The sequence below is a fragment of the Salminus brasiliensis genome, chromosome 8, assembly GCF_030463535.1.
Source record: "Salminus brasiliensis chromosome 8, fSalBra1.hap2, whole genome shotgun sequence".
Lineage (NCBI taxonomy): Eukaryota > Metazoa > Chordata > Actinopteri > Characiformes > Bryconidae > Salminus > Salminus brasiliensis.
In genome coordinates this window covers 15,971,443-15,996,834 of record NC_132885.1, presented here as the reverse complement: position 1 = coordinate 15,996,834, position 25,392 = coordinate 15,971,443, and the positions used below count along the sequence as shown (strand labels likewise).

Here is a 25,392-nt window from a genome sequence, read left to right as displayed (position 1 = left end):
TCAGATCTGTTTATGGAGACAAAGTGGTACTGGTATGTGTAAGAATCATTGTTTAATTGCTTGTGGCTGATGCTTTCTGTGCTGTTTGGTGCATCAAGCGGTTTAATTTTGTATGATATAATTCGTCTACAGAGGCCCCCTCCATTCGCTGTCTGGTCTAAAGTTAAATTGATCATTATCTCACCAGCTGAGCAGCAGAACAAACCAACGTACGATTCAGAAACAGTGAAAAATGGCCCTGGCAACAATTAAGCCCACAGCATATTGAAGTTTTATAAAATTATATCTGGAGATATGAAGGAATCTGTGAGGGGTTGCCAGACATCATTGGGAAAGTTCCCCTGCTCTCTAGAGACCTCATTAGCTCTCTTGCAGTCTCACATTTTCACCGACGGTGCACTTCTCTACCTCAGCCTAGGAGAAAGTGGCTCTCTGTAGCAACTAACCCAGAGATTCACATTCTTATTAATAAAGGCTTCTCTCTTCTTAATTGCCATACTTAACCCTCTACACTCTCAACACATATATATACATATCCTATTATAACACACACATACATGTACTCTTAACTAGATACAGAAATCATCACCTTTCCTTCTGTCTGTTTCTTAATGAAGTTGTGTTAATACAATGCTCTGGGTCGTCTGTGTTTGTCATTTGCATATTTAAAATATTTCTCTTTTAAAAGAAATGATCTGTACAGGGATTTCTGAAACCGGGTCTTTACAGGGTGGGTGGGCTGCGTCAGCCACTTGTACATATGTATAAAAGGAAAAAAGAGGGATAGTAAAATACACAGAATAAAAGTGATGTTAACTCTTCTTGCACTATCCAGTGACGTTTTTGTCCTCGTCTGTGGCCGCTCGCTTTCGTTTGTGTACACTGCTTTTTGTGTCCGTTCAGGGATAAATCAGACAGTGTGTGTCTGAGAGACGGATACGGCAGTGTGGAAAGCATTTCCTCTCAGTGAGAGGCTGATTTATGGCCCTCAGCCTCAGAGTATCTGCTTCTATACTCTCCCCCCATTTATTACACTGCTATTGTTCAACCAACGGATCAATCTGCTACACTGAGTCTGTGTGGATAAACTGGGGAAACAGGCCACAAATGGGTGGTGGAAATATGACCTTCATTTATCTCTCGCTTTAATAGAGTCAGGTGCCAACTTGTGAGGTTCAGGACTTCTGCAGTGTTTTAATGCAATGCTTAGTTGACATTGTGTTGATATTTGAGGGGATGTGTTTTGTGTTCTTCCAGGTCATGCCCTTAAGCCTCAAGTGTCCTCCATTTTCACCTCATTTTTGGACGGACTGAAAAAATTCTACATCACGAAAGTAAGACACACACTGCTGCTGCATGACTGCTCCAACAATAGGACAGATGGCATACACTCCTAAACATTTTTAAGGTGTCACAAAGGTGCTCTGAAGCACCTGTATTTTATTAGAGTGTACTGTAATTTCCTAATCATGATTATGAACCCCATTTATGTATTCCCTTTCAGTTTAAAGGCTTTGACCCTCATCACCTGTGTGTGGCCACTCTGCTGTTTGAAGGAGATCGAGAGAAGGTCTTGCAGCATGAGAAACAGGTTTACGACATTGCTGCTAAATTTGGGTAAGATGCTTTAAATGCTAAAAAAACTCAACTAAAATTATATATATATTGTGTTCGTGCCTTAATTCATCCCGATGCAAGGACACAATCCAGAAAATCAACAAATTTGTTTAAAAAAAACAAACAAACCTTTGATTGCTAGGGTAGTAAGTTGTGAATTTTCTCTGTTAATTCTTTACTTTTTGTTTTTCTTGAATTACTGCAGCACATGTTGTACAAATAAAAAATAATAGTGATGATGCGTAAATATTATTACACAAGATACCAAGAAATTCATTTTTCATAAAGCACAATGCATACAAAATGAAACAAATATTTCTTGATTTCCTTACCAAAAAAGGGACAGTTTATTAATGATAACCTAAATTTCGTTCAGAACTAACACCTAGCCCCTCCACTTAATCTTGACTGTGTTCCATATTGTCTCAGAGATCCCTCACTAATCTCTTGTGTGTTGCACCATTGCCTGCTGTTTCCATAGAGTCAGAGTTACTATTTAACCAGTGTGGATCCCTGTGGGTCACCAGAGTCATAACCTTTAACCCTAATTGTGACCATTCTAATTCACAGTATCGCTCCCCTTCCAAACACAAGCTGTTTCCTTTTCATCTTTTCGCATTAATCATGGCGTCTTTTCATTGGGCCAGTGATGGATTTGATTGATATTTGAGTGGAATGCGTGTGTGGCTGCCCAGCGGAAAAATGGGGAAATCGATCCCTGACTTCAGCTTTAACGAGGTTATGTTGATTAGTTTGGGTAGCAAATGAATATTTGATTAGATGATGATTATGATTGATTTAGGGCTGGACGGAAAACTGATTGACTGGGCTGTCTCAGGTAGAGGTGTGCGTGTGTATATTTGTGCCATAGAGAAGAAAACTAACTGTAGCTTCTGTTGATGAAGGCAATTTGTGTATGTGTTTTGTAGGGGCCTGGCAGCAGGAGAGGATAACGGGCAGAGAGGATACATGCTCACCTTCGTCATTGCTTACCTACGGGTACGTTTATCTGTATCATTTAGAACATCTCATGTCCCTGCCTGGTCCTAGATCAGCAGTGCAGAGGTCTGCATTTCTGTAACAATGTCTGTCTTTTCATAGGATTTGGGCATGGATTACTATGTGATAGGGGAGTCATTTGAAACGTCAGTGCCTTGGGACAGGTAAGAACCAAAGCAGTTTAAAGGAAGATTTCAGTGTTTTTCTCCAAAATGTCATTTTAGTTTTTACAGTACTTTAAATTGATGTTTTTTTGTGCTACTATTAAAAATAAATGAGCTATAAAGGTCTCTTGAAGGCATATCACTGATGAACCATCTGTAAAAAAGATAAATAGGTAAAGAAAATCTTTAAATACACTTCCTTTAATAGTTTTTCACACACATTTTATAATAATGGTTCTATATGGAACCAGAAAAGGTTCCACTAGAGCATTGCTTAAAGAAACCTTTGTAGCACCTCTATTTTTAAGAGAGTAGTGCTACATTTAATTTCAGAATCATGGTGTTGCACCATGAATGTGGAAAAGAAGTAACAGCAGCTTATATCGTTCATAGAAGTAACCATATTACTAATACTTCCTCTGTATGCCATTATATGAACTTTACCTGTAAGCTTTAGAAGAGCTGCTCACACTATGCCCAGGTTTATGTGAGCAAATCAGAGTGTGGGGTTGTGGTGTGGGACTGAACTTGCATGGGAAAGGGGTGAATGAATGTGTGCTGTGAAAAGAGTATTTACATGAGCACTGGATGTTGTGGACTCTTGAGCAGTGGCCTCCAGCCCTGCTCCTAAATCTACCTTCCTGCAGACTTCAATCCTAATCCAGGAGGTGAATTTGTGCTGAATCTGTAGTTGGGTTCCAACAGGTATTGTTTGTAGCTGATGTACACTATATGTCCAAATGTATGTGGGCCCCCCTTCTAATGAGCTACATCCCATTGCTGAGACAATGTAGAAAAACAGGATGAACTACTAATTTACAGGGGCAGCGGTTAGAGCTCTGGGCTATGGATGACCGGGTTGTGGGTTCGATACTCTGGCTCGGCGAGCTCGGCAAGCTGCCACTGTTGGGCCCTTGAGCAAGGCCCTTCACCCTCTGTGCTCCCTGGGCAGCTAGAGCTGCCTTCTGCTCTGGGGTGCGTGCGTGTGTGCGTGCTCTCACTGCCCCAAGTTCACTAGTGTGTGTGTTCCCTTCCACAGATAGGTAAAATGCGGAGGATACATTAACAAAGTAACAAACGTGCACCTTTACCTTAATAAATTTAATTTCATAAAATACAGAAAACAATGGAAGAGCAAGTGTCTAAATATTTTTGTCCATTTAGTGTAGCTTGTTAGTTAATGTAAAGTTTCCTTTTCCATACTTTAATAACTTAAAGTATGGAAAGTTTATTAACTTCATGCTACATGTTCTGTACTGCACACAGCTAAATGTAGAAAGTTCTCCCCATGTTTCATATCATGGTCGTTTGAAGATCTTTTAAACTCTTTAACTGCTAAAATATGGACTAGGGAGTGAAATATGAAAATTTTGAATGTACTGTTTTTGTATATACATATACATTATCCACTTGCCTCATACATTCAGGCTATTCAGTTATATGGAATGTTTCAGCCTGTTCTGTATTTCTAAGGGATAAAGAGAGGCTGGAAAGTGGTCATATAAAATGATTTATGACCATATAACCACCCAAATATTAAGTCAACCTTCATTTCTTTCCCTTTACTCTCTTTTCACTGCACATTATGAGTGTCTGTCCCTGCCTATATTGACCTTTTCTTACTGTGAGAGATTACTGCTTCAGTGCAGTAGATTTGCTGTGTGTGTGTGTGTGTGTGTGTGTGTGTGTGTGTGTGTGTGTGTGTGTGTGTGTGTGTGTGTGTGTGTGTGTGTGTGTGTGTGTGTGTGTGAGAGAGAGAGAGAAGTGTTAATATTTGTGCTATCTTGCATGTGTGTGCTTGTTTGGCAGAGTTCTGGACCTGTGCCGAAATGTCAAGGAGAGGATAGTGAGGGAGTGTAAAGAGCGAGGAGTGCAATTTCCCCCATTATCTACATGCAGGTATGTCTATTGGTCATCTGGACTCCTTCAGATTGCTAAGCTTCTTCACTAGCATCAGTAAGGCTGACGAGCTTTCTCTTCCCACAATTAGACAGCAAAGCTTTAACAGATGGAATAATGTTGCATTGGAAAGTCAAACGTGCTGTTGTTTTTAAAGGAGTTAAGCTGGCATGTGTTTATCAGCAGCCCTGTATCTCCTCACTCTGTTCACCTTCACTGTGACCCTGCCAGACAGAGAAATAGAGTGAGTGGAAGAGAAGTGAGTAAAAGGAAACGTGGGGGTTTGGGCCATAGAGTGAGTGAGAGACAGAAAGAACAGGGAGAGAAAGAGAGAGAGAGGGAGTGTGTGTGTGTATATGAGAGAGAGAGAGAGAGAGAGCAGAGGGGGAGAAAGAGAGATTAGGTTTGAAACTTGATTATGCCTCAGCCATTCATTTCCTGTCTGTTGCTGTGCAGCTGTGTGTGACGTGATTGATGTGGCCATTTAACCTCTGGAAAAGCCATTGCCCCTATTGATAGAACACACACACACACACACACACACATACACACACACATGTAAAGAAGAGAGATACATGTTGAGACATGCACCTTTTACACCTTGATTCAGTGTCAAAAGCTCTGGTCAGCAAGGCATAAATCAAAATGGCTTCTTGTTCTCACAGCAGAGTGAGGAATCTCCACTGAAGACAAGCATACAGTTTGTTTAAAAAAAAAAAAGGACAGATATTGAATTGAATGAGTCAATTTTGAGGACTAAAACTGCAACAGATACCAAAAACAATTATCTAAATATCATCAGTGTGGCTTGATAACCTTGTATTTCCAAAATCGCAACTTTTACAAGAGAGGGAGAACATATTCTGAACTATAAATCAGATTCACATGGTCAGAAATGAAAGACAAGTAGAGCCACAGGGTATTTTAATGGTGACTATTTCTGTATGCTGTATACTGTTTTTATGAAGCCCTTTTAGTAAACCAGTAAACCACACAATTGGCCAAGACTGAATAGGGCATGATTATTGTGTCATTACATCTGTAAATGGCCAATGTATTATTAATAATAATAATAATAATAATAAATAATCATCATCATCATCATCATCAATACATTTTCCCTTCTACTATTAATTAATACATCTGCCAACATATCGTGTCTCCAGTTATAAATTTAAACTTGCATCACCTTAGCAGTTTCCAATAAGAGTTCTGTTTAGAATTATTTTTAAGTAAGTGCTCCAAGGCGCTGTCACCATGGCCTGAGGATTGTGGGTCATGCTGTCTGTCAAGCAGCCTGAGCCCAAATAAGCACAATTGGCCTTGCTCTGTTCCTCTTCCCACATCACTCCAGTGTGATGCTGGCCGGCACAGGCGTCTCAGAGCTAGGTACCTTTTCTTCCCAGCGTTGTTCATAAAGAAGCAGTGAGTTAGAGAAAGCTTGCAGCTGGTGTACTAAAGAGTGGGTTGGGTACTTGGCTTAAAAAGTATGCAAGTAAAATAGTTCTAAGATATGTAAAATTTGTTTGAATACATCCAATGTTATGAAACAGAAAACATAATGTTTTCTTTCATTGTTTAACGCTTTGGTTCACGTGTATCTGTTTCTTGTTTTAGCACTATTTAAAAAAATTACCCCCCTACTTATGTTACTTTTGTTGTTTGTATGCAAGTTCTTCTCCAGGTCAGTTTAGCCTGTCACAGAAGTTCCTGGACACCTTAAACAACTATATCAGACACTGGCTAATTAAAAAATTAGGAAGATGAATTTTAGTAAAAAACGTATCTGTACTTTTAATGCAAGTTGACTCTCATCTTTAAATATTCAGAAAGAGACAAGCATGGACAGTTTAAATGGTGCAGATAAAAATCAGAATTATCTGTGCATAAACTTTGTGCTGAGTAATGAAAATCACTTGTCTCTTTAAGGGTATTATACGGTGGCATTATGTGTCTGTAATGTCACTGGCTGCTGTGTGTCCAGATGGCCGCAGTGTGCGCGACCGATACTTTATTAAGGGGCATTATGTGGATGGACTGTGCAGTACTGAGTATACGGCTGTGTGCCAGGGCAGTGTTGTGGCTGATGGGTGCTTAATATCACATGAATGTGATGAGAATGAAAGTGACGGGGACCTCCCCGCCCTGGCCTCCACCACGCCACACACACACACACACACACACACACACACACACACACACACACACACACACACACACACACACACACAATCTCACACATTTATCTTAACATCAGTGCTGGCAGAATGGAGGCAGTTTCTTTTAGTGCTTTTAAATACTCTACTATCAAAGGGGAGAATGGGAGTCAGACAATGTGCCCTTAACTAAAAGACACAAAAGTGCAAAGAGGGCTGTAGTTATAGTATATAATAGTATATAATGCTTTTGATGGCTAATGGGTTTGAGTGGAATTTAAATGACATTAATTTATTTAGAGTCTTTCACTGTTCGCAACAACATTTACCATGTACCATTTATTTTCAATTTTCTTTTTCTTTTCCCACTCTGTCTTGCTTTCCTATTTCTCTCGCTCGTCTACAGGGTAACTCAGACCTATGATGCTGGAGCCTGTGTGTATTTCTACTTTGCCTTCAATTACAGAGGACTCGGTGATCCAATACATGTCTATGAGCAAGTCGAGGTAAAATGCTCCTGATACGAACTTAAATGATATCTATTTAAATTCAGAGGAGCAAGAAGAAATGAGCTTTGCATTTTCTTCACTCTTTTGTGCAGCATGCAGCCCGAGAGGAGATTCTAGCCAACGGGGGAAGCCTGTCTCACCACCATGGAGGTATGTTTTCCACCTCTGTGTTCATGAGAAGTGATTTAACCTAACCTCTCTTAGCTGTAGAACCAAATCCTTTAGTGCAAAATGTACTGTTGCAGAGTTTCAAGGTTAAGATTGTTTGCTACTACAGCTGCATTCACTTTGAGAATGTTATTATATATTATATTAATTATAAACAACATTTGTTCAAGTTTATAGACGTAACAGTAAGATGACTCTAAGGGACTGTAAGCCATTAAAGCACTAAAATGGTAGTAATAGAGACACCATTTTAATTTCATTTAAATAATTCAGTGGAAATTAGTAAAAAGGTTCTCTAAGGGTGTTCTGCTGGCCTCTAACATGCTTACCTCTAGCTGCAAGGGAACGTTTGGCTTCGCCAGTGCGTCCCATGAAGCTTTGGGACGCAGACGAAACAGAGGCTTTATCTATATTACTCTCTGCCTGCTGCACGCCATACATCACTAAACGCATTAATCACATCCATCTCACACACACATGCGAGGCTGCCTCCTCGATATCAAACTCATGTCTCCAACAGCGGGAGGAGGAGAAGATGCCAAATGTAAATATGGCTAATAAAAAGCTGCCAGTGAGGTGAAGGAAAATTAGGAGGCTGTTCTTAATGGAATTTACTGACCTCCTCACAGAGGACAAGAGGAGGAGGGGAGCATGGAGGTGCTGAAAAAAAGGGAAAGGAGCTAGAAAGAAAGGAGAGTTTAGATATGGGGTTGTATTGATGGTGTGTGTGTGTGTGTGTGTGTGTGTGTGTGTGTGAGTGTGAGTGTGAGAGAACAGTTCTGTGTAATTGTGATTAATAGCAGTAGCACAGTGCTATCTGGCTGCCGACAGCCTGCTTTGTCTGCCCACAATCACAGCATGACAAATGGTGTATGAGAGAGAGAGAGAGAAAGAAAGGGAGTGGGAGAGAGACTGTGAAAACAGATGTAGACTGGGCCAGTGAGGTGGGAGGGCACACAAGGCAAATACACACTTTACCAACCTGTGTTTACTGCAGGTTAGAGCGATGAATAGAGAAATACACACACACACAATACAAATCCTTATTTGTTCATACACACCTAAAACAACTCCAAACAGCCTTTGTCCACTCACGTCATCAGTGTGGTCAGTATTCATAGTTGTAGTGTGGAGACTGCAGCTATAATGAGGTTCCTAAGTATTTGGGCAGTTTTACACTGTTGTTTCTGTACTAAGGGGGTGAGATATTGTAAAAACCATATTTAAAGACAGTGTCAAAAGATCATGATAAATATAATGCATCATGACATTCAGACCAAATGCATAATTTGTGACAGATTCAAAATGCACTTTATCTAATTAAACAGCACTAATTACTGACAATATCCACAATCCCCTCGTAAAACAAAATGATTTTGATACAGTATGGTCATATTGGTCAAAAAATTTTAAATGACGCAATTACAACTCGATTAAAGTGCTTACCATCAGCTGTAATTAAAAAGGTTTAACATGCGTATATGTGTGTATATATATACAGTCATATTAGAACAATATGACTGCCTACCTAATAGTGTGAATAACCATATATAATACCAGGATTAAAGTGCCATGGATTGTATTAGGTGATGGAAGGTTAGGGTAGCTGGTCGACAGTCTTAGTCTCATTATGGAGCATTTCTATTGGCCTGTTTAACATGAAATTTTGACAACACAGAGAACAACTGTCAGACTCCTATTATGTCAAAGTCCAAAACGCCCAAAAGATTTGCTTGTGGTGTGGCAATGAGTGCATCTGTATGAGTCTTTTATGTGTTTAATTCTGAATGATGGTGCTCCATCCAATCCGTTTGGGATGATGTGGGGTGGTGATCATTGAACACCCTGATCTCACTAATGTCTTGTCATTTAATTCAGTCACAGCATTCTCACAGTAGAAGGCCTAGAAAAACTAGAAACCTAGCTTTCTACTAGAATTCCTGGCAAAACAACTTTTTTGTACACAAAACAAACATCTTGTACAACATTTGAACCCGTTAACTGCTCACACAAACACTCTCAATCCTTAGCTTTTATTGAGCACGTTGGCGTTTTTCAGTCTTGGGGAACACTTTGCTCTATCCTCTGTGCCCCCCCCCTCCTGACGGTGCAGTTTTGCTTGTCTCAGCTGTGTAGTTATAGCTGTGAGAAATAGATGGTGACGAGAGAAAAAGAGAATGGTGAGGAAGTGACATGATAGATGTGTAAATTATCTCTGTGATGGAGGCAATGATGCAGCCCCAGCACCTTCTGTTTCTCCTTCTCTCCCTGAGGAACAAGGGATAGATACGACCAGGGGAAGGAGAGCGAGAGACAGACAGAGAGGGAGGGAGGGAGTGAGTGATGGAGCAAGGGAGAGAAGTAGTTGATAAAGCCGGTTACTTTGTTTTTGGTTAGAGGGTCCTGATTGGTTCATTGGGACAGCAGTCTGTCGTATTGTGTGAGGTGCTGTTGTTTATTTGCATATGTATGAATATGTATGAGTGTCTGGGTTGAGGCGTTGCCAGTTGCATTGTGTCCCTATCCTTAACCCCGCCTTTTTCAAATAATAGTGTCAGGTGAGGTGAGGGGTATTGTCATACCACTCTCAGCCATGCTAATGCTGTCTGAATCTGTAAAAAACTCATTGTTCAGTAAAATGCTGCAAAAGTGAAAAATGTTTGGTGCTTTACAGTATAGACAGATAATGAGGCCTGGCACAACATCTTGAGTGAGGAAATTCAGCATTTAGTGACATCAATGGGTTCCAGAGTTACAAAGGATATATTTAGAATTTAGAAATTTTGTCCAATTACTTTTGAGTCCTAAGCAGTATTGTTGTTAAACAGAAGCAAAATTGCAAGAATGAGTTTGTCACTGTCTAAATACTTACGGATGTGTTTGTGTGTATGTGCGTGTGCAGTAGTGAGAGGACCAGTATAGACCAATATAGAGGTTGCCCACAGTGGTTGTAAAGGGGAAAGCAGGAGTTCTCAGCCAGCGAGAACGAGAGAGAGAAGGAGCAGGAGAAAGAGAAACGGAGGCGTAGAGGAAGCAGACAGACGTGGGGAGACGGAAAGAAGAGAAAAAGGGACTGAGGGAAGGAGTCGGAGCGTGGATAGCTTCCCTCCATAGGGAACACTGGCAGCTTAATGAGTTTGATAGTCTGCTGCTCTCCATAAATCACACCATGCAAAACATCTCGCAGCGTTTCAGGAGTGTTCCACCAGTTCCAGCAGAGCCACAGCCCCCCCCCAATAAACACATCCATCAAGCCCTGCTTACTCTCACTCACTCAAGATTGATGTGCTTTCGCTACCGTCTGCCACCCAGCCATGCACACTCGCACACTCGCTGACTTTCTTTCTCTCTCTCGCTCTTTTTCTCTCGCTCTCCCTCTCTCCCTCCCGCTTACCTTTTTCCTTTCTATATTCCACTTTTTCTTTTCTCTTCAATTTTGTGTCCTCTTGCGCCCTCCTGCACTCTTACTTTCTCACGCTCTCTATTTTACTTTCCTTTTTCCACTCTTGTTTTTTTTTTCCCATGTCTCTTTTTCTTACATTTTTCCCCTCACACACACATTTATGCACTCTCACTTTCTTACTCATACTCTCTCCATTTTCTTTTATCTTCCACTCTTTTCTTCATCACTTCTGCCGATTTCCATTTCTGTATGCGCCTCTCTTCAATTCCCCCTTGCACACTCATGCTCTCTCTCCCTTACTCTTCTTCTCTTCTGCCTCTCTTTCCACCTCTGTATGCCCCCCCCCCTCGTTTTTTCCTCCTGTGCACTCTCGCGCTGTTCTTTTTCCTTCTCGTCTTTACATCTGTTTCTTTCTCTTCAATTCTTTTGCCTTTTGCATGCACTTGCGCGCTTTCTCTTGTTCTTACTCTGTTTTTATTTATATCTTCCACTCTTTACTTTTACTTTTATTCTGCCTCTCTTTCCATCTATGTATGTTTTTCTATCTTGCAAAATTTCATGCTTTTTTTCTCTCCCTCCCCCTCTCTCTCCCCCCCTCCCCCTCTCTCTCTCTCTCTCTCTCTCTCTCTCTCTCTCTCAGTGGGTAAGCTGCGGAAGGAGTGGATGAAGGAGGCCGTCTCCAGCGTGGGTCTGGGCATGCTCAAGTCTGTAAAGGAGTATGTGGACCCCCATAACATATTTGGAAACAGAAACCTCCTGTAACTCAACACCACTGTAATACCAAACCTTTCACTCACTGTTTTTCTAACCACATCTAGTCGTACTAAGGCTTCCTACATGCTGATTTCTACACATAAAAAACCCCACAGTGATTTATTTTCATTGACTTCTGATTCCATTCCGAAACTGTCCTGCAGAACTCATCAAACGAGCAGACACTCTCCCGTCCTTTCTGATCTCTCCCACCTCTTCCTCACTTCTCCTCTCCTGTGCTCTCGATCTGTATCATGTATAATGGAGTGATTGAGTGAGCGAGTGAGGTGAGAGTTTAAATGGAGATCTGATGAAGCAGATTTCTCCTCCTCTTTTATTTTTCTTAAGATTCTTTCAGTTTCACAAACCCATCGACTGCCAGAGAGGACTTGCTTTTTCTCAGAAAGAGTTGGGTCAGAGAACTTGATAAAGAAAAGCTGATTATATGGAGACGATGTATGTTTACCCTTTTCTCTAATTGGGACTGCGCTTTCTTTTCTAACTGATCTGATCTGATCTGACCTGACTTGGGGTTGGATTTAACTTTTGATATAAGTAAGTAAGTGTACGGATGTTCCTGTATAGTTCTTGTGTGTGACACTACTTGAGTGTTGACTGAAATGCGCTTTCTAAAGCAGTGTGCCTTCTCTTGCTCCGTGTCTGTGTGTGTGTGCACGCGTGTGTGTGTCTGTCTGTCAGTGTGGGAGTGGGTGTCTGCCTTTCCTTCCTTTGCCTCACTCCCTTTTTTTTTTAAGAGTGACTCCAAAACGTTCACAGTCCCTTCCAACAGCTCCTTTGTATCTGCCAGTGTTTCCTTACACCTAACTTTTGCCTTTTCTAACAGTCAGTGTGAACTGTTTTTGCCAGGGTTTGACATTTTATCTGAAGCCCCTTAAGGTTTGTGTGGTTGTTTTTTTGTTTTTTTGTTTTATAAAAGTTTGTAGACGTGCCTCTGTCCAGTGCACTGAAGGAAACCCGTGTACAGAGTAATGGATCCCACCCTGCTACTGCAGGTTTAGAGAAGCTGCCCTAGCACCGTGACGTGATGTCTCATAAGCTCTCATTCCTTTCCTCTGTTCACCGCAAGCTTGATCAGAGCACGACGTCTTTGGATGGAATTGGTTGAGTTTGGTTTGTTGGTGTGTTTTGGCGTGAAGGTGCGAGACCCCTCTCCTCATGTTCCTACCAAAGACTCGAAGCCTTTCAGTTCTATCCATCGCAGGCCAAATTACTTTGACTGTATGCATACTTACACCTGTAAATTGTGTATATAAGGAACACATGCATATGTATGTTAATATATTTAAGATTTTACCATCAAAGATTCCTCATTGTGATTTGTATTATTTCTTTTTCCTTTTTGTTTTCAACATGACGTATGCAAAAAGCCAGAGGTTATCTTGACATGGATTTCAAACAACATGTCAATATTAGTGACTGTTACTTCATGTAATACTGATGTTCAGTCCACGCTCACAACGATATGTCTGGCTGTGGATGTTAAGTGAATGCTTGTGGGTTTTTTCAGTTCCTCTTTAAAAAGGTGCCTGTCTTGTTTCCCTCCCAAAAGTCTTGTGTTGCTTATGATTTCTTTTAATTCAGAATGACTTTGAGTTCCTGTCCTCTCTTTTAATTAAGCCATTAATTAAACCCTTAAGCTGAACCTAAGCCTTTCTAAACCATGGTATACTGCTGTATGGTGCTAGAGTAAGATGCAACGTTACTGATGTCAAGTTACTGATTTTCTTTTCCTTTTCTTTTTTTTTTTTTTTTTAATACCCCCCCCCCTTATAATCTCAGCTCTGTGCACCCTTGTAACAGTTGAGCCATCCATCCTGTGATGATTTGTAGGTATCATGTTCACGTTCTAGATGTTAACTACAGCTTTTACAACACCAGAGTGCTTACCTGGCTGATCCACAGCACTTAAAAAAATCAAATGAATAAAATGAACTGAAAGTGCTCAGTGAGTGAGGCTGTATAGAGGTTTTTCTGGAATGTTGTAAATGCTCATGGAAGCTCTTCTCCATGTATGTATCCAGCTGTTCTCTGCGAAACACTGAATGAAGGAAATGTTGGGCCTCGTTTGTCCCTCTGAACATTTTCTGAATAGTTTCATTCCCAGCATCATGACTTTTCACCAAACCAACCTATGAATGTTCTGGATGCTCCTTTTGTCATTCTCCAGTTTCCTTGGTAACGTGTTTAACATTGAAGTACATTTTGTCAATGCTGTTTGTGCAATAAATTAACATACAAAAAACAGGGCATCCCCTCGTCTTCTGTTCCAGACTTCCAGCACCTCGTCTCTGGATAGTACACTTCAAGCAAAAAAGGTTCAACATAGTACTGGAGAAGTCTTTAACTTTTAGCAATAGTGATACTCTTATGGTGCTGTACTGAACATGAAAAAAATACAGAATTTAAGGAGTTTACATAGACTTTCAGTTCTTCACCCTCACAACTACAGTTCTCTCATAATTTACATCAGTTTCATAGACCCCAAAAATGGAACCCTGTTGGCAACCAAGCCGTTGCCAAATAATTTATAGTCGTGCCTGCACTAGGATTAATACATCTAGGGTTCAAAAAGTTAAGAGCCATCTTCTACTGTTTTCCATCATGAGGAAAACCCCTGTAACCAGTAAGACATGTCGTGATTCTACATCAAATTGTTGCTTTTACTATGGAATACTTTACTAAGGAACTTAGTAACTAGAAACTTAGGAACTACTTTTTTTAAGGGTCTGTAGTGTAATGATAATCATTTTCAGGTTTGATACAAAATAAACAATTTTTTTATATCTTGCTGTTTAGACTGCAGAAAAAATGCTCAAACTGGAAATATATTTTAAAAATAAAATCAGATTAAACCAGTCATTTGAGCGTGGGAGTGTGCATAGCGTAAACCCCTCCCATTGCTCACCACTCTTCCCGGATAGGCTGCTTTCAGATGCATAGTTGAACCACTGACTGTGTAGCACCAGAGACCTGTAGCACCAGAGACCTGTAGCACCAGGTCGTTCAATGCTGCAATAAAATTGTTGAACCCTTATTAGGTAACACTGGTTGTGTTCACAAACTATCTGCTCTTCTTCCACAACAGAGAGCACCGTAGTGGTGACCACACATTGATCAGCTTATCTAAGAGTTGAGTACTTGAGTGAGAGTTTACATACTTTCTGGAGTTACTGGAGCTGACTATATTTTCAGTATTTCAACATGACAGAAAATCTATATTTAGGGGTGGAGTTTAGTGAAAGGTGGTATGCCATCATATATTCCTTTGGGGAGTCCAGTTTTCTTCCACCTCATAATAACAAGTAATGAGACTGCAGGCAGAGCAGAAGAGTTAACAAAATTAACACACATACACCCAATTACTCACCTCAACTCAAGAGTGTTACTAGCAGCACGTTTATTTGAACTGAACGCTTTACATTTCCAATGAACATGCTTCAAAACATCTCCAGTTTCTGCTGACCCTTAAAAACAAACACAAACAAACAAACAAACAAGAACTGAACCAGGGAAATGTGAGGACTCCACACTGAGCACTTCCACCCAGTGGAACAGAGAATAATCATAATGCTATCCACCCAAGAGCACAGGCCATGTTAAAAATATAATCATCATCATTTTACAGAATTAAATTACACTATGGTGCAGTATCATTACCCATGCGCACACATTAAATGAAAATGACTGTGATGAAATCACTGATAAATCTCAATATCAGAGGTAATCCATTTGTCATTTTTATTTGCTACATCTAGAGCAGTTATTTCTTCATGCAGTTAATTTTGTCCTTTTATCAGTTAGCAGGTTAGTTCCTTTACTTTCCAAAGAGCAGGAAGACCCATGCCACAAACAGCACTGCAATGCTTCAGTCTTCACTTTCACAATGCCACAATACAGTTTCTGCAGACTGCAACCAGAGTTCATAGAAAACATACAGAGGAAGAGTTCAAAGCAATTATTCACAAAAGAAAGAGGGGGTGTGATTTGACAGTATAAGCATGAGAAACACTCGCAGATTCTTCAGCGGGAATCAGTGCCCTCTTGGACTGTTTTTTATGTGTTGAACATGTTCCTTTTAGTAGTGATCTGTAGATTTATTATTTTAAGTTTATTAAACTGAGAACGGATTGTTACCTTGAGGGAACAGTTTATTAAACTGAGAATGGATTGTTAAATTGAGGGAACAGTTTATTAAACTAAGAGAACAGTTTATTAAACTGAGAACGGATTGTTACCTTGAGGGAACAGTTTATTAAACTAAGAACGGATTGTTACCTTGAGGGAACAGTTTATTAAACTGAGAATGGATTGTTAAATTGAGGGAACAGTTTATTAAACTAAGAGAACAGTTTATTAAACTGAGAAGAGTTTATTAAACTGAGAATGGATTGTTAAATTGAGGGAACAGTTTATTAAACTGAGAACAGATTGTTAAATTGAGGGAACAGTTTATTAAAATGAGAAGAGTTTATTAAACAGAGAACGTATTGTTAACTTGATGGGAGCTGTTTATTAAACTGAGAGAACAGTTTATTAAACTGATAAGAGTTTATTAAACTGAGAACGGATTGTTAACTTGAGGGAACAGTTTATTAAACAGAGAACAGTTTATTAAACTGAGAACGGATTGTTAAATTGAGGGAACAGTTTATTAAACTAAGAAGAGTTTATTAAACTGAGAACGTATTGTTAACTTGATGGGAGCTGTTTATTAAACTGAGAGAACAGTTTATTAAACGGAGAAGAGTTTATTAAACTGAGAACGGATTGTTAACTTGAGGGAACAGTTTACTAAACAGAGAACAGTTTATTAAACTGAGAACAGATTGTTAAATTGAGAGAACAGTTTATTAAACTGAGAAGAGTTTATTAAACTGAGAACGGATTGTTAAATTAAGAGAACCGTATATTAAACAGAGAACAGTTTATTAAACTGAGAACGGATTGTTAAATTGAGGGAACAGTTTATTAAACTGAGAAGAGTTTATTAAACTGAGAACGTATTGTTAACTTGATGGGAACAGTTTATTAAACTGAGAGAACAGTTTATTAAACGGAGAAGAGTTTATTAAACTGAGAACGGATTGTTAACTTGAGGGAACAGTTTACTAAACAGAGAACAGTTTATTAAACTGAGAACAGATTGTTAAATTGAGAGAACAGTTTATTAAACTGAGAACAGATTGTTAAATTGAGAGAACAGTTTATTAAACTGAGAAGAGTTTATTAAACTGAGAACGGATTGTTAAATTGAGAGAACAGTTTATTAAACTGAGAAGAGTTTATTAAGCTGAGAACAGATTGTTAAATTGAGAGAACAGTTTATTAAACTGAGAAGAGTTTATTAAACTGAGAACAGATTGTTAACTTGATGGGAACAGTTTATTAAAATGAGAACAGATTGTTTAAATCACGGTGCAAAAATAATCGCCATAAGTTGTTCTGTTCTTTAGGGTCTCCGTACTATAGGCAATCACTCCGATTAATATAAAACAGGTTTCATATTTGTTATATTTCCAGTTATCGAATCATTCTGGTTATTCACAGACTGTTAAAAAATCAGTACTCAGCCATGAAAAGGCAGCTTTGATCAGCTCACTGGAACTGCTGTTTTAGTGAGTGAGTAACAGTCTGAAATTTGATTGGACACAGCTGCAGCTTAGTCACAATGACATTTCCTGCACATCAGTATCAGCGTAACCACTGAATGGATTATGAGAGAGTGTGACCATATGGCAGCGGGCTCAAAGGGCAGCAGAGAAGCAGCTAGGCGGTGATGAACTGTGCAGGTTCAGTTATTTGGCATGTACTTATTCTTGGCTAGCCTGGGTTGTTTGGCTTCAGCTTATTTTACTTTACTTTGAGCTTATCTTGTGTGATCGGGAATGTGGAGGTGGAGCACACACTGTCAGTAGTGCTGCTTGTTTTATGGTGTCTGTTAAGAAAAAAACAACAAAACTGTGTTTGATGAAGCCATGTTGCTGGGACTACTCTTGTTCTATAGAAAGAAAGAGAGTCAGCCAAAATAGACTCACACTGACTTAAAAACACTTCTACCTTCAGATAAACTTCACGGTTTCAGTAATCTTCACAAAGGCACATGTACTCTCTGTATCAGACTGAGCTCCCGACTGTAATATGGTTGCAGTTCAGCCTACACACAGAACAAAAGGACAGCTTACTTCCTTCCATACCTCGGTTTGCAACGTAGCATGACTAATGTTTGGATGTGATCTAATAGGGGAAGGTGTGAATATGGATGAGCGAGCGAATGGAAATATTCTATGGTAATGCATGGACCTCTCGCACCATGCCTGAGTTAATTAATGGAGCCAAAACAGGCACAAACAGCAACATCACAAATCCAGAGGGGGTTTAAGACATCATACCGGCTGCACAACTCTTAATGATATACAACATAGTTTCTACATGATTATAAAACTGGAAGAAGACTGCATGCATCTTTCATGAAAGAGTTTGAACCAAGGCACAAAGAGCAGCAGTGTATTGTTTTTGCATTGCAAGCATTGCAACGAGCCTTGACGCTCAGCCTCCACCCCCAACCCCAGTAATAATTACATCAGCTGAAAAACAGAGCCAAAACATACAGCAAAACTGTACTATGCAGTAATCTCATATCTCATTACTTCAACTTAAATATGTACAATAGAAAACAGAGGAAGCCCCACCACCCCCCACACCCCCCCCTGACAAAATGTCTGTGTAATATGATCCAAGCAACATTAAGAAATGACACAATGAGGATATACTTGTTTAGACAGTGACAATGCTCAATCCTAGCCATCCCTGCCAGAGCTAGCTAACACAATAGGCCAGCTAATACAATGTAGCGTTTACGTCAGCATCCTAGCTCTAAAGACACTGTCTCTTCCTGAGTCTAGAACATCTCAGCCATTCCTCCGGGTTGAGAAGACCAGTGCTAGCTAAACGTGCAGGAGTCGCACTGCAGCCAAACAGAAAGGGTCAGTCACAGCTGCCTGAATTCCTCCCTCGCAGCGGAGAGAGGGAGTTCAATCATGCACCCTGGAGGGGGCGCTGTGGGGTCAAAGCCCCCCTCATAGCTCCAACGGCTGGAAGCTCACAGCAGAGCCAAAACGCCCCCACATGCACAGCGCTGCGGTTGGGGTACAGGTCAGTGGGCAGAGCTGGTGGTCTGGTGCAGTGTGACGGGAGCTAACTGGCTGGTTTTGAGGAGTCACTGTCACTAGAGCCCAAACAGCTGCAGCCGCCCTCGCAGGAAGTGTCAGGATTCACCAGTTCTTGGCTGCGCTGTCGCCTTTGATGGAGCTCGTCCCATTTTGCACGGTTGGCCTGGATCACGTCAACCATGGGTTGGAGTTTAGGGTTTAGTTTGGCAAGAGTCTACAGACAGAGAGAGAGAGAGAGAGAGAGAGGAGAAAGGACAGTGTTCAAGCAGCATTTCAAGTGAGAGAACAATCACCCTGCTGTGATTGACTTGACGCATTATGCTTCTATCAGGGAAATGACACATTTAGATCTGAGTTACTCCTAATTGGTCTAAATGTCTAGGACGGGTCAATGTTACGCTAGTCATATCAATGTTTCTTGTATTCTTCTCTCCTAAAAATATTCTTTTTATAATACAGCCCCCTCCACCTTTCCACTGCAGTGTTTACAACGCAACCAACTATCCAGCTCTTCAAACCTGCCACCACTATAAGCTCCTCTAAGTAGAAAATGAAGTTAACTGATTCCTACAAAGAAGGGGAATGTCTTATAATACATGAAAGTGCTTCCACTTGGGAGAACTGTGGAAGTGAAAAGTAAGATCTGGAAGACCATGAAGGCTCTCAGAAAGAACTGCTATATATATATATATATAGCAATATATGCTGGCCAGAGATGCAAGGCCAACTCTCAGTAGGAATGCAAAAGCTTGGAGCAGTGCTGCTTTTACAATTATGATCTGATTTAGTAGGAACCTAGTTAGTTTGATTGATTCCATATTGTTCTTGCCCCCCAGCCTCTGTATAGATTTGGTCAATATTAGAAATATTTAAATCAACATACTCCCATACATAAAACCCTTACTTTTTGTATTAGTTATCATTTGTGTTTTCTGAACAAGTATGCATGTACTGCCCAGAAAAAAAGCTTATTATATAGAAGATATTTGGGTAGCCCTGTAGATATCAGCACAGCAACAGTTACACAATCAGAGAGGTGGGATCTAGGCTTTATGTAACATTGATTAATATGCTGCACAGCAGCACCAATGGGGGTGGGGGACAAGCGGGGGAGAGAGAGAGATGGGATTTTCTTCCACCCATGCTCTAAAGCCCCACTATGTCCCTGATCCTTTCAGACTTGCCTCCCTACACATGCACACGCAGCGTAATTGGCTCAAGTCTTGGTAGACAGAAAGAATCCTCTCTTGTTTATACAAAACTGAGTTTAGCTCAGGGGCTCAGTGGGCATGTGAAGAATTTTAGGCACAGAATGGCAGTTATCATTAGCTGGTGTTGGCAGCATTTGGACAATATTAGCATACAATTTTCATTTTAGATATTGCCGGACAAAAAGAATAAATACCATCAGATTTTGACACAAATCTAAATTGAAGTACATTATATGGACAAAAGTATTGGGGACACCTGTTCATTCATTCATTGTTTCTTCTGAAATCAAGGATATTACAAAGGAGTTCATTCTGATTTTCTGAGTAACTATCTCTACTGTCCAGGGAAGGCTTTCTACTAGATTCAGAAGCACTGTTCTGAGGATTTGATTGCATTCAGCAACAAGAACATTAGTGAGATCAGGGTGTAGGATGACCAGCACCTCATCTCATCCCCAACTGTGTTGGAGTGGAGCACAACCATTCTAGAGGCCACAGATCCACTGCTGGTGGGCTTTATACCTGGCATTAGGCATGGTGCCAATAGGTTCATGTTTACCTGCTCCAGAGAGTCCTATTATATTGGCAATACTTCTCTACAGGGACTAGAGAAGTGTGTCACAAGATCACAGCAGTCACATGTAGAGTAACATTATGTCAGAATGTCTCCCCCTGCTGGGTACATTAAGTTTGGACCAAGCACAGGTTATTCTCAGGCTCCCCCACTCACACCATTTTGTACTATGTCTAACTTGCCACTAGCCCCTACAGCATCATTTATGCATCATGAGGAGGTCCTCACATGTTAACATGAATACAAAAAGTAGCATTACGATTACTAGAATGAGCAGGACTTTCCAGACCAGTGCTCCAGATTAGCTATGACATTCTCTAGGATCTCCATAGTTAAGCAACTGCAGAAGCACCACCAAACAATGGGTTGAAATTACTTGCTGTGTAATGTTGTTATGCACCCCATCGCACTCAGAGGAGAACACTAAAAGCTTCACTCTGCCACGAAACCACGTTGAAACCCAAAAGACTAATATGTTCACTGCAAATGGCAGATAGAGGGATCCTGCTGCTCAGTAAGAACACAAGCAGATGTGGTTTTTGGTCATAAATAAAACAGCACAAGTGGGACTCACTGCATGAATCACAGTGGTAATAAACACTTCTACCTCCACCCGACCTGCAAGAACACCCCTACTGTTTATGTTCTCTCTACAGAGAAGAGAGAGAATGCGAGGGAGCGATAGAAAAGATTCTTCTTTCATGCACAGTAAAATGAATCCAATCCAATTAACTGCATCACTATAGCATTCGGATGACCTCAACATGCAAGCTGATGCACAATACCATTCATAATGACTGTATATAATAACCTCATTACTGATGAAGGAACCTTTAGATGTATTTAATATGTTTGTTTTGTAATTATAAATGACAAATGGATGCAATTTAAAGCTTGTGTGAATGCAACATTGTGTGTAAATTATAGGTTTGTGTTATAATTAATAATAAGTATTCTTTTGCAAAACTCTATTTAATCTAGTATATCAATTAGTTCTGCTTTGGCAGAAGAATCAAACCTGAGACACTATAGCATATACTCTGAAAAACTCTGGTATTTGTGTTTTGGGGGTTGCTGGCGGTTTAGCTTCCATCTCTCTCTCTGGTTTGGTTATTCTTAAGGTCCAGCTGAGCTGTGTGATGATTAACTGAGAATCAGGTTTCATGTGTTTCTCACTTGCTTACGAGAGAGGGCGCCATTGTTTTCAAAGAAGCTGGATTTCTGCTGTTGTGTGGTTGTCAATTACTTTTCTATGTCTGAATGTTGCCCTGATGGTCATGAGCAAGGCTGTCACTGTTAAATGAGTATTTGATGAGGATTCTGCAGACTGTTTTGGTGATGCATGGAAAAATTAGAGCTTAAAAAAAGGTAAACAGTAAACACTTAACTTTGCACTTTTAACACCCATGTCACATTATTTGTAGGTCTATCCCTACTTACTGACTTTCATGTCTGTGTGTGTGTGTGTGCCAGTTGGTGGTAAACTGTTGGACATCATTACCTCATACAGTGGAGCACAGATACCATCAATCCATTCCAACTGTAAACTCGGCAACTCATCCTTCCGGTTCCGGTCAAAAATGGCCTGGAAAACACACAAATAGAGATTTGTCTGAGTGAGCTTTCAGTAATGCAGGTCATTGAAACATGTAGGAGTAGTATGTTAAGGAAACTGGACACAAAAAAGGGGAGCAAAAATGAGTTGCCAGCAACCAAACCTATAACCAGATCAAACCAAAAATGAATCAGGTGTACAGTTGAGTGAAAAACCTTGGTGCTTGCCCCTTGCAGTAGTGATACACAGATAAAAATATAGTAGAGTACAGGTAGTAGAATACAGACTATATACACAGACATGCATTTGTATTTATTCTAATGTTAAATACAGAGTCATGCAAAAATATTTTCAGATTTCTTCTTTTTTCTGTTTTTGCATATTTCTTTTAAATCGTCAAACAAAAAAATTAATATAATGAAGAAAATTGGAGTAAATATGAAACATACTTTTTAAATGATCAAGTTATTTTGATATTATATTGAAGGAAAAAACACCAAAAAAAAAATGTAATGGAAAATGTGGAAAATGTAATTCCCATCTTAATTACTCTTAATTAACTAGACACACTCAGGCCTAATTAGTGCCTGATGTGCCAGCCCTGTTGAATCTAAACTTAACTTAAATATAATTGGTTGTCCGCGTACCTTTGGTCATTCAATATAATATAAATAAACGGAAAACATCTCATTTCTGGTTCTGTTGATGCCCATCTTAACATAAACCATTAAATATCAAACATTTTGTTTCATCAACTTATCATAAAATCAAACCAACACACCGAATTAGAACCCAGGGGGTCATATATTTGTTCTCAAAAGAAATGAAATACTAAACAAAACCTCTTGTTTAGATTATTTAAGCCTAAATTGTTTAGGCTATTATTGGAATAAATGACACTACACAAGCTATTTTAACTGTTTGGGTGGTGGTGTACCTGGTGCACAGACGCATGCTTTTTTTCCTAGCTAAAATATATGGTAATAAATATGATGGTAATGGGACTTCTGCTGCTTTTATCTTGCCATTTCATCTCCTTCAATTTCCATTATCACTAAGTACCACCAGTTTTCTTCTCATTATATAAGCACTGGTGTTGTACCATCTGTGCTGTGTGAGCATGTTCAGGAAGTGTGCATGTGTGACTCATATAAATAAAGAGAATGAGGAATGAGAGAATGATCCATTGACTAGTTCACTGAGTCCTCTATGTTAGCTACTTAGTTCTGTGTGTATGACGTTGAAGCAGAGCAGAATGGAGGCTGTAGTGGAGAGATAGTTCCCAGGCTGAGGCGCTGTAACTGAATATATAATGCAGAACGCCCACACACTATGTGCTAAAGACTTTGACTGGGCTTTAAACCTGGGGGTAGATACTTCAGAGAGAAAAGCAATGTGTCCAGCCTGGATTATGCACCAGGCAATAATTACTGTGAAGGGGGCACAAAAGCGTCAGAGCTTCAAAGCTCTGGAGTCTGAAGAGCTGCCTCTTTTATAATGTGCTCCTGTTTGTTCATAATTAGCAGCATCTGTGATTTAGATCAACAAGGTGAAGAAGCATTTGACTTTTTGCTTTGTCAATTTTGTCCATGTAGTGTATTATGAGAGATTCTGTGTGTACATTACATGATTTGCATGTTATTTTTTTGTAGTTGCCAGCAGGGTTTGAAGTGCAGCAGAATTCTAGCTATATGGACTGTATGGATTATGTGAGCTGGGAATGCATGTTTCCAGGGGAAGAATTATAACGTTGAACATGATGTAAATTAGTAAAAGATGATGGTCACATCATGTGATGCCATTTATTTTCTCAGAAAATTGTAATGTACTAAACCATTCATGAAAATGACATGGAGGGGCCCTGAGTGGTCCAGCGGAATAAGGTGCTATGTCACTATGACCAGAGAATTGCTCCCCACATCACTCCAGTGCTTTACTGGCCAGCACTGGTGTCTGCTAGCCAATGCATCAGGACCGGGTACACAGTGCTTTCCTCCTAAAGCGTTGGTTACCCGGTGACATTGCATTGTTGGCAGTTCGGAAAAAAGACGCTGGCGCTAGCAGAGGAGGCGTGTGTCTGCCTCCACCCTCTCAGTGTTGGGGGCATTGCATGTGTTAGGGGGAGAATATGTATGGGTGGGGTAATTGGCAAGCCAAATTATGGAGAAAAGGGTGAAAAGGATTACACTGGATGACGAATTCTGTAACTCCACTACATTCAGATATATGGGTATGTTGATCTGCCATAATTTACGGAACTGTTTGGGCAGTAAATATATTAATAAATAAATCCATCCAAAGTCCATACATTTTCAACTCCACACAATCAATCTAGACAGCTCTAGAAAGAATTCATGAATGAACTAATGGCATATGTGTGAGATACAGCTGTGTGTGAGATGCAGTTGACTAGACTTACAGAAGGAGTCAGCTTCAGCTCGGATCTCTCTCTGTCACCCTGCTCAAAAAATTCACTGGTGACCAGCTCTGCTACCTACAGGAGCACACACATGCACATACACACATAAGGTCACCACCATTCCATTACTAACAACGACAGTGTATCCCATGCTTATGTCCAGAGCAGAGAGAAAGAGAATGAGTCATGCTTGCCTTGCGAGAGATGTCCCAGGGCTTAGTCACGGCTCCTAAATCACATGCTGTCATCAACATTGACCTAATATGAAGACAGAATGATGCTAGATACAGTGAATATTTGTGTTATTGAATATGTCAGGTTGCAGTGAGTCCTCTATCAAGAATGCTGAGAACATCCCAATCAAACAGGTTGTACTATGAATGTTTAGAAGAAGTAAGACAGTGTAGTGATCCAGTAAAACACAATTGTTTTGGTCACTGCAATTAAATTTTTATCAATAATTATTGCACACACTAAAATGTTCACTTCACATTAAAATGTTGTAGATTCTCACTAAAGGCATCAAAACTGTGAATGAACACATGTGGAGTTATGTACTTAACAAAAAAAAGGTGAAATAACTGAAAACATTTCAAACAGTTTCTTCAAAATAGCCACCCTTTGCTCTGATTACTGCTTTGCACACTCTTGGCATTCTCTCAATGAGCTTCAAGAGGTAGTCACCTGAAATGGTTTTCAGGTGTGCCTTATCAGGGTTAATTAGTGGAATTTCTTGCTTTATCAATGGGGTTGGGACCACCAGTTGTGTTGTGCA

General features: G+C 40.0%; 2 protein-coding genes across 2 annotated transcripts in view; one reads left to right on the top strand and one right to left on the bottom strand.

Annotated features, from left to right (window-relative positions):
- agps (alkylglycerone phosphate synthase) overlaps positions 1–13,931 on the top strand; it is a 35,435-nt gene extending 21,504 nt beyond the window's left edge. Inside the window, exons 13-20 of the mRNA XM_072685808.1 lie at positions 1,258–1,334; positions 1,505–1,617; positions 2,547–2,616; positions 2,719–2,780; positions 4,590–4,679; positions 7,242–7,341; positions 7,437–7,494; positions 11,556–13,931. Of these exons, the coding sequence (XP_072541909.1) occupies positions 1,258–1,334; positions 1,505–1,617; positions 2,547–2,616; positions 2,719–2,780; positions 4,590–4,679; positions 7,242–7,341; positions 7,437–7,494; positions 11,556–11,677 (692 nt within the window). The 3' untranslated portion in view covers positions 11,678–13,931. The remainder of the gene's footprint in view (positions 1–1,257; positions 1,335–1,504; positions 1,618–2,546; positions 2,617–2,718; positions 2,781–4,589; positions 4,680–7,241; positions 7,342–7,436; positions 7,495–11,555) is intronic.
- Positions 13,932–18,411: 4,480 nt separating this feature from the next.
- The window catches only part of pde11a (phosphodiesterase 11a), a 59,624-nt gene continuing 52,643 nt past the window's right edge, over positions 18,412–25,392 (bottom strand). Inside the window, exons 17-20 of the mRNA XM_072685806.1 lie at positions 24,812–24,875; positions 24,618–24,692; positions 22,145–22,228; positions 18,412–19,072 (exon numbers count right to left, since the gene is read on the bottom strand). Coding sequence (XP_072541907.1) covers positions 18,884–19,072; positions 22,145–22,228; positions 24,618–24,692; positions 24,812–24,875 — 412 coding nt within the window. The 3' untranslated portion in view covers positions 18,412–18,883. The remainder of the gene's footprint in view (positions 19,073–22,144; positions 22,229–24,617; positions 24,693–24,811; positions 24,876–25,392) is intronic.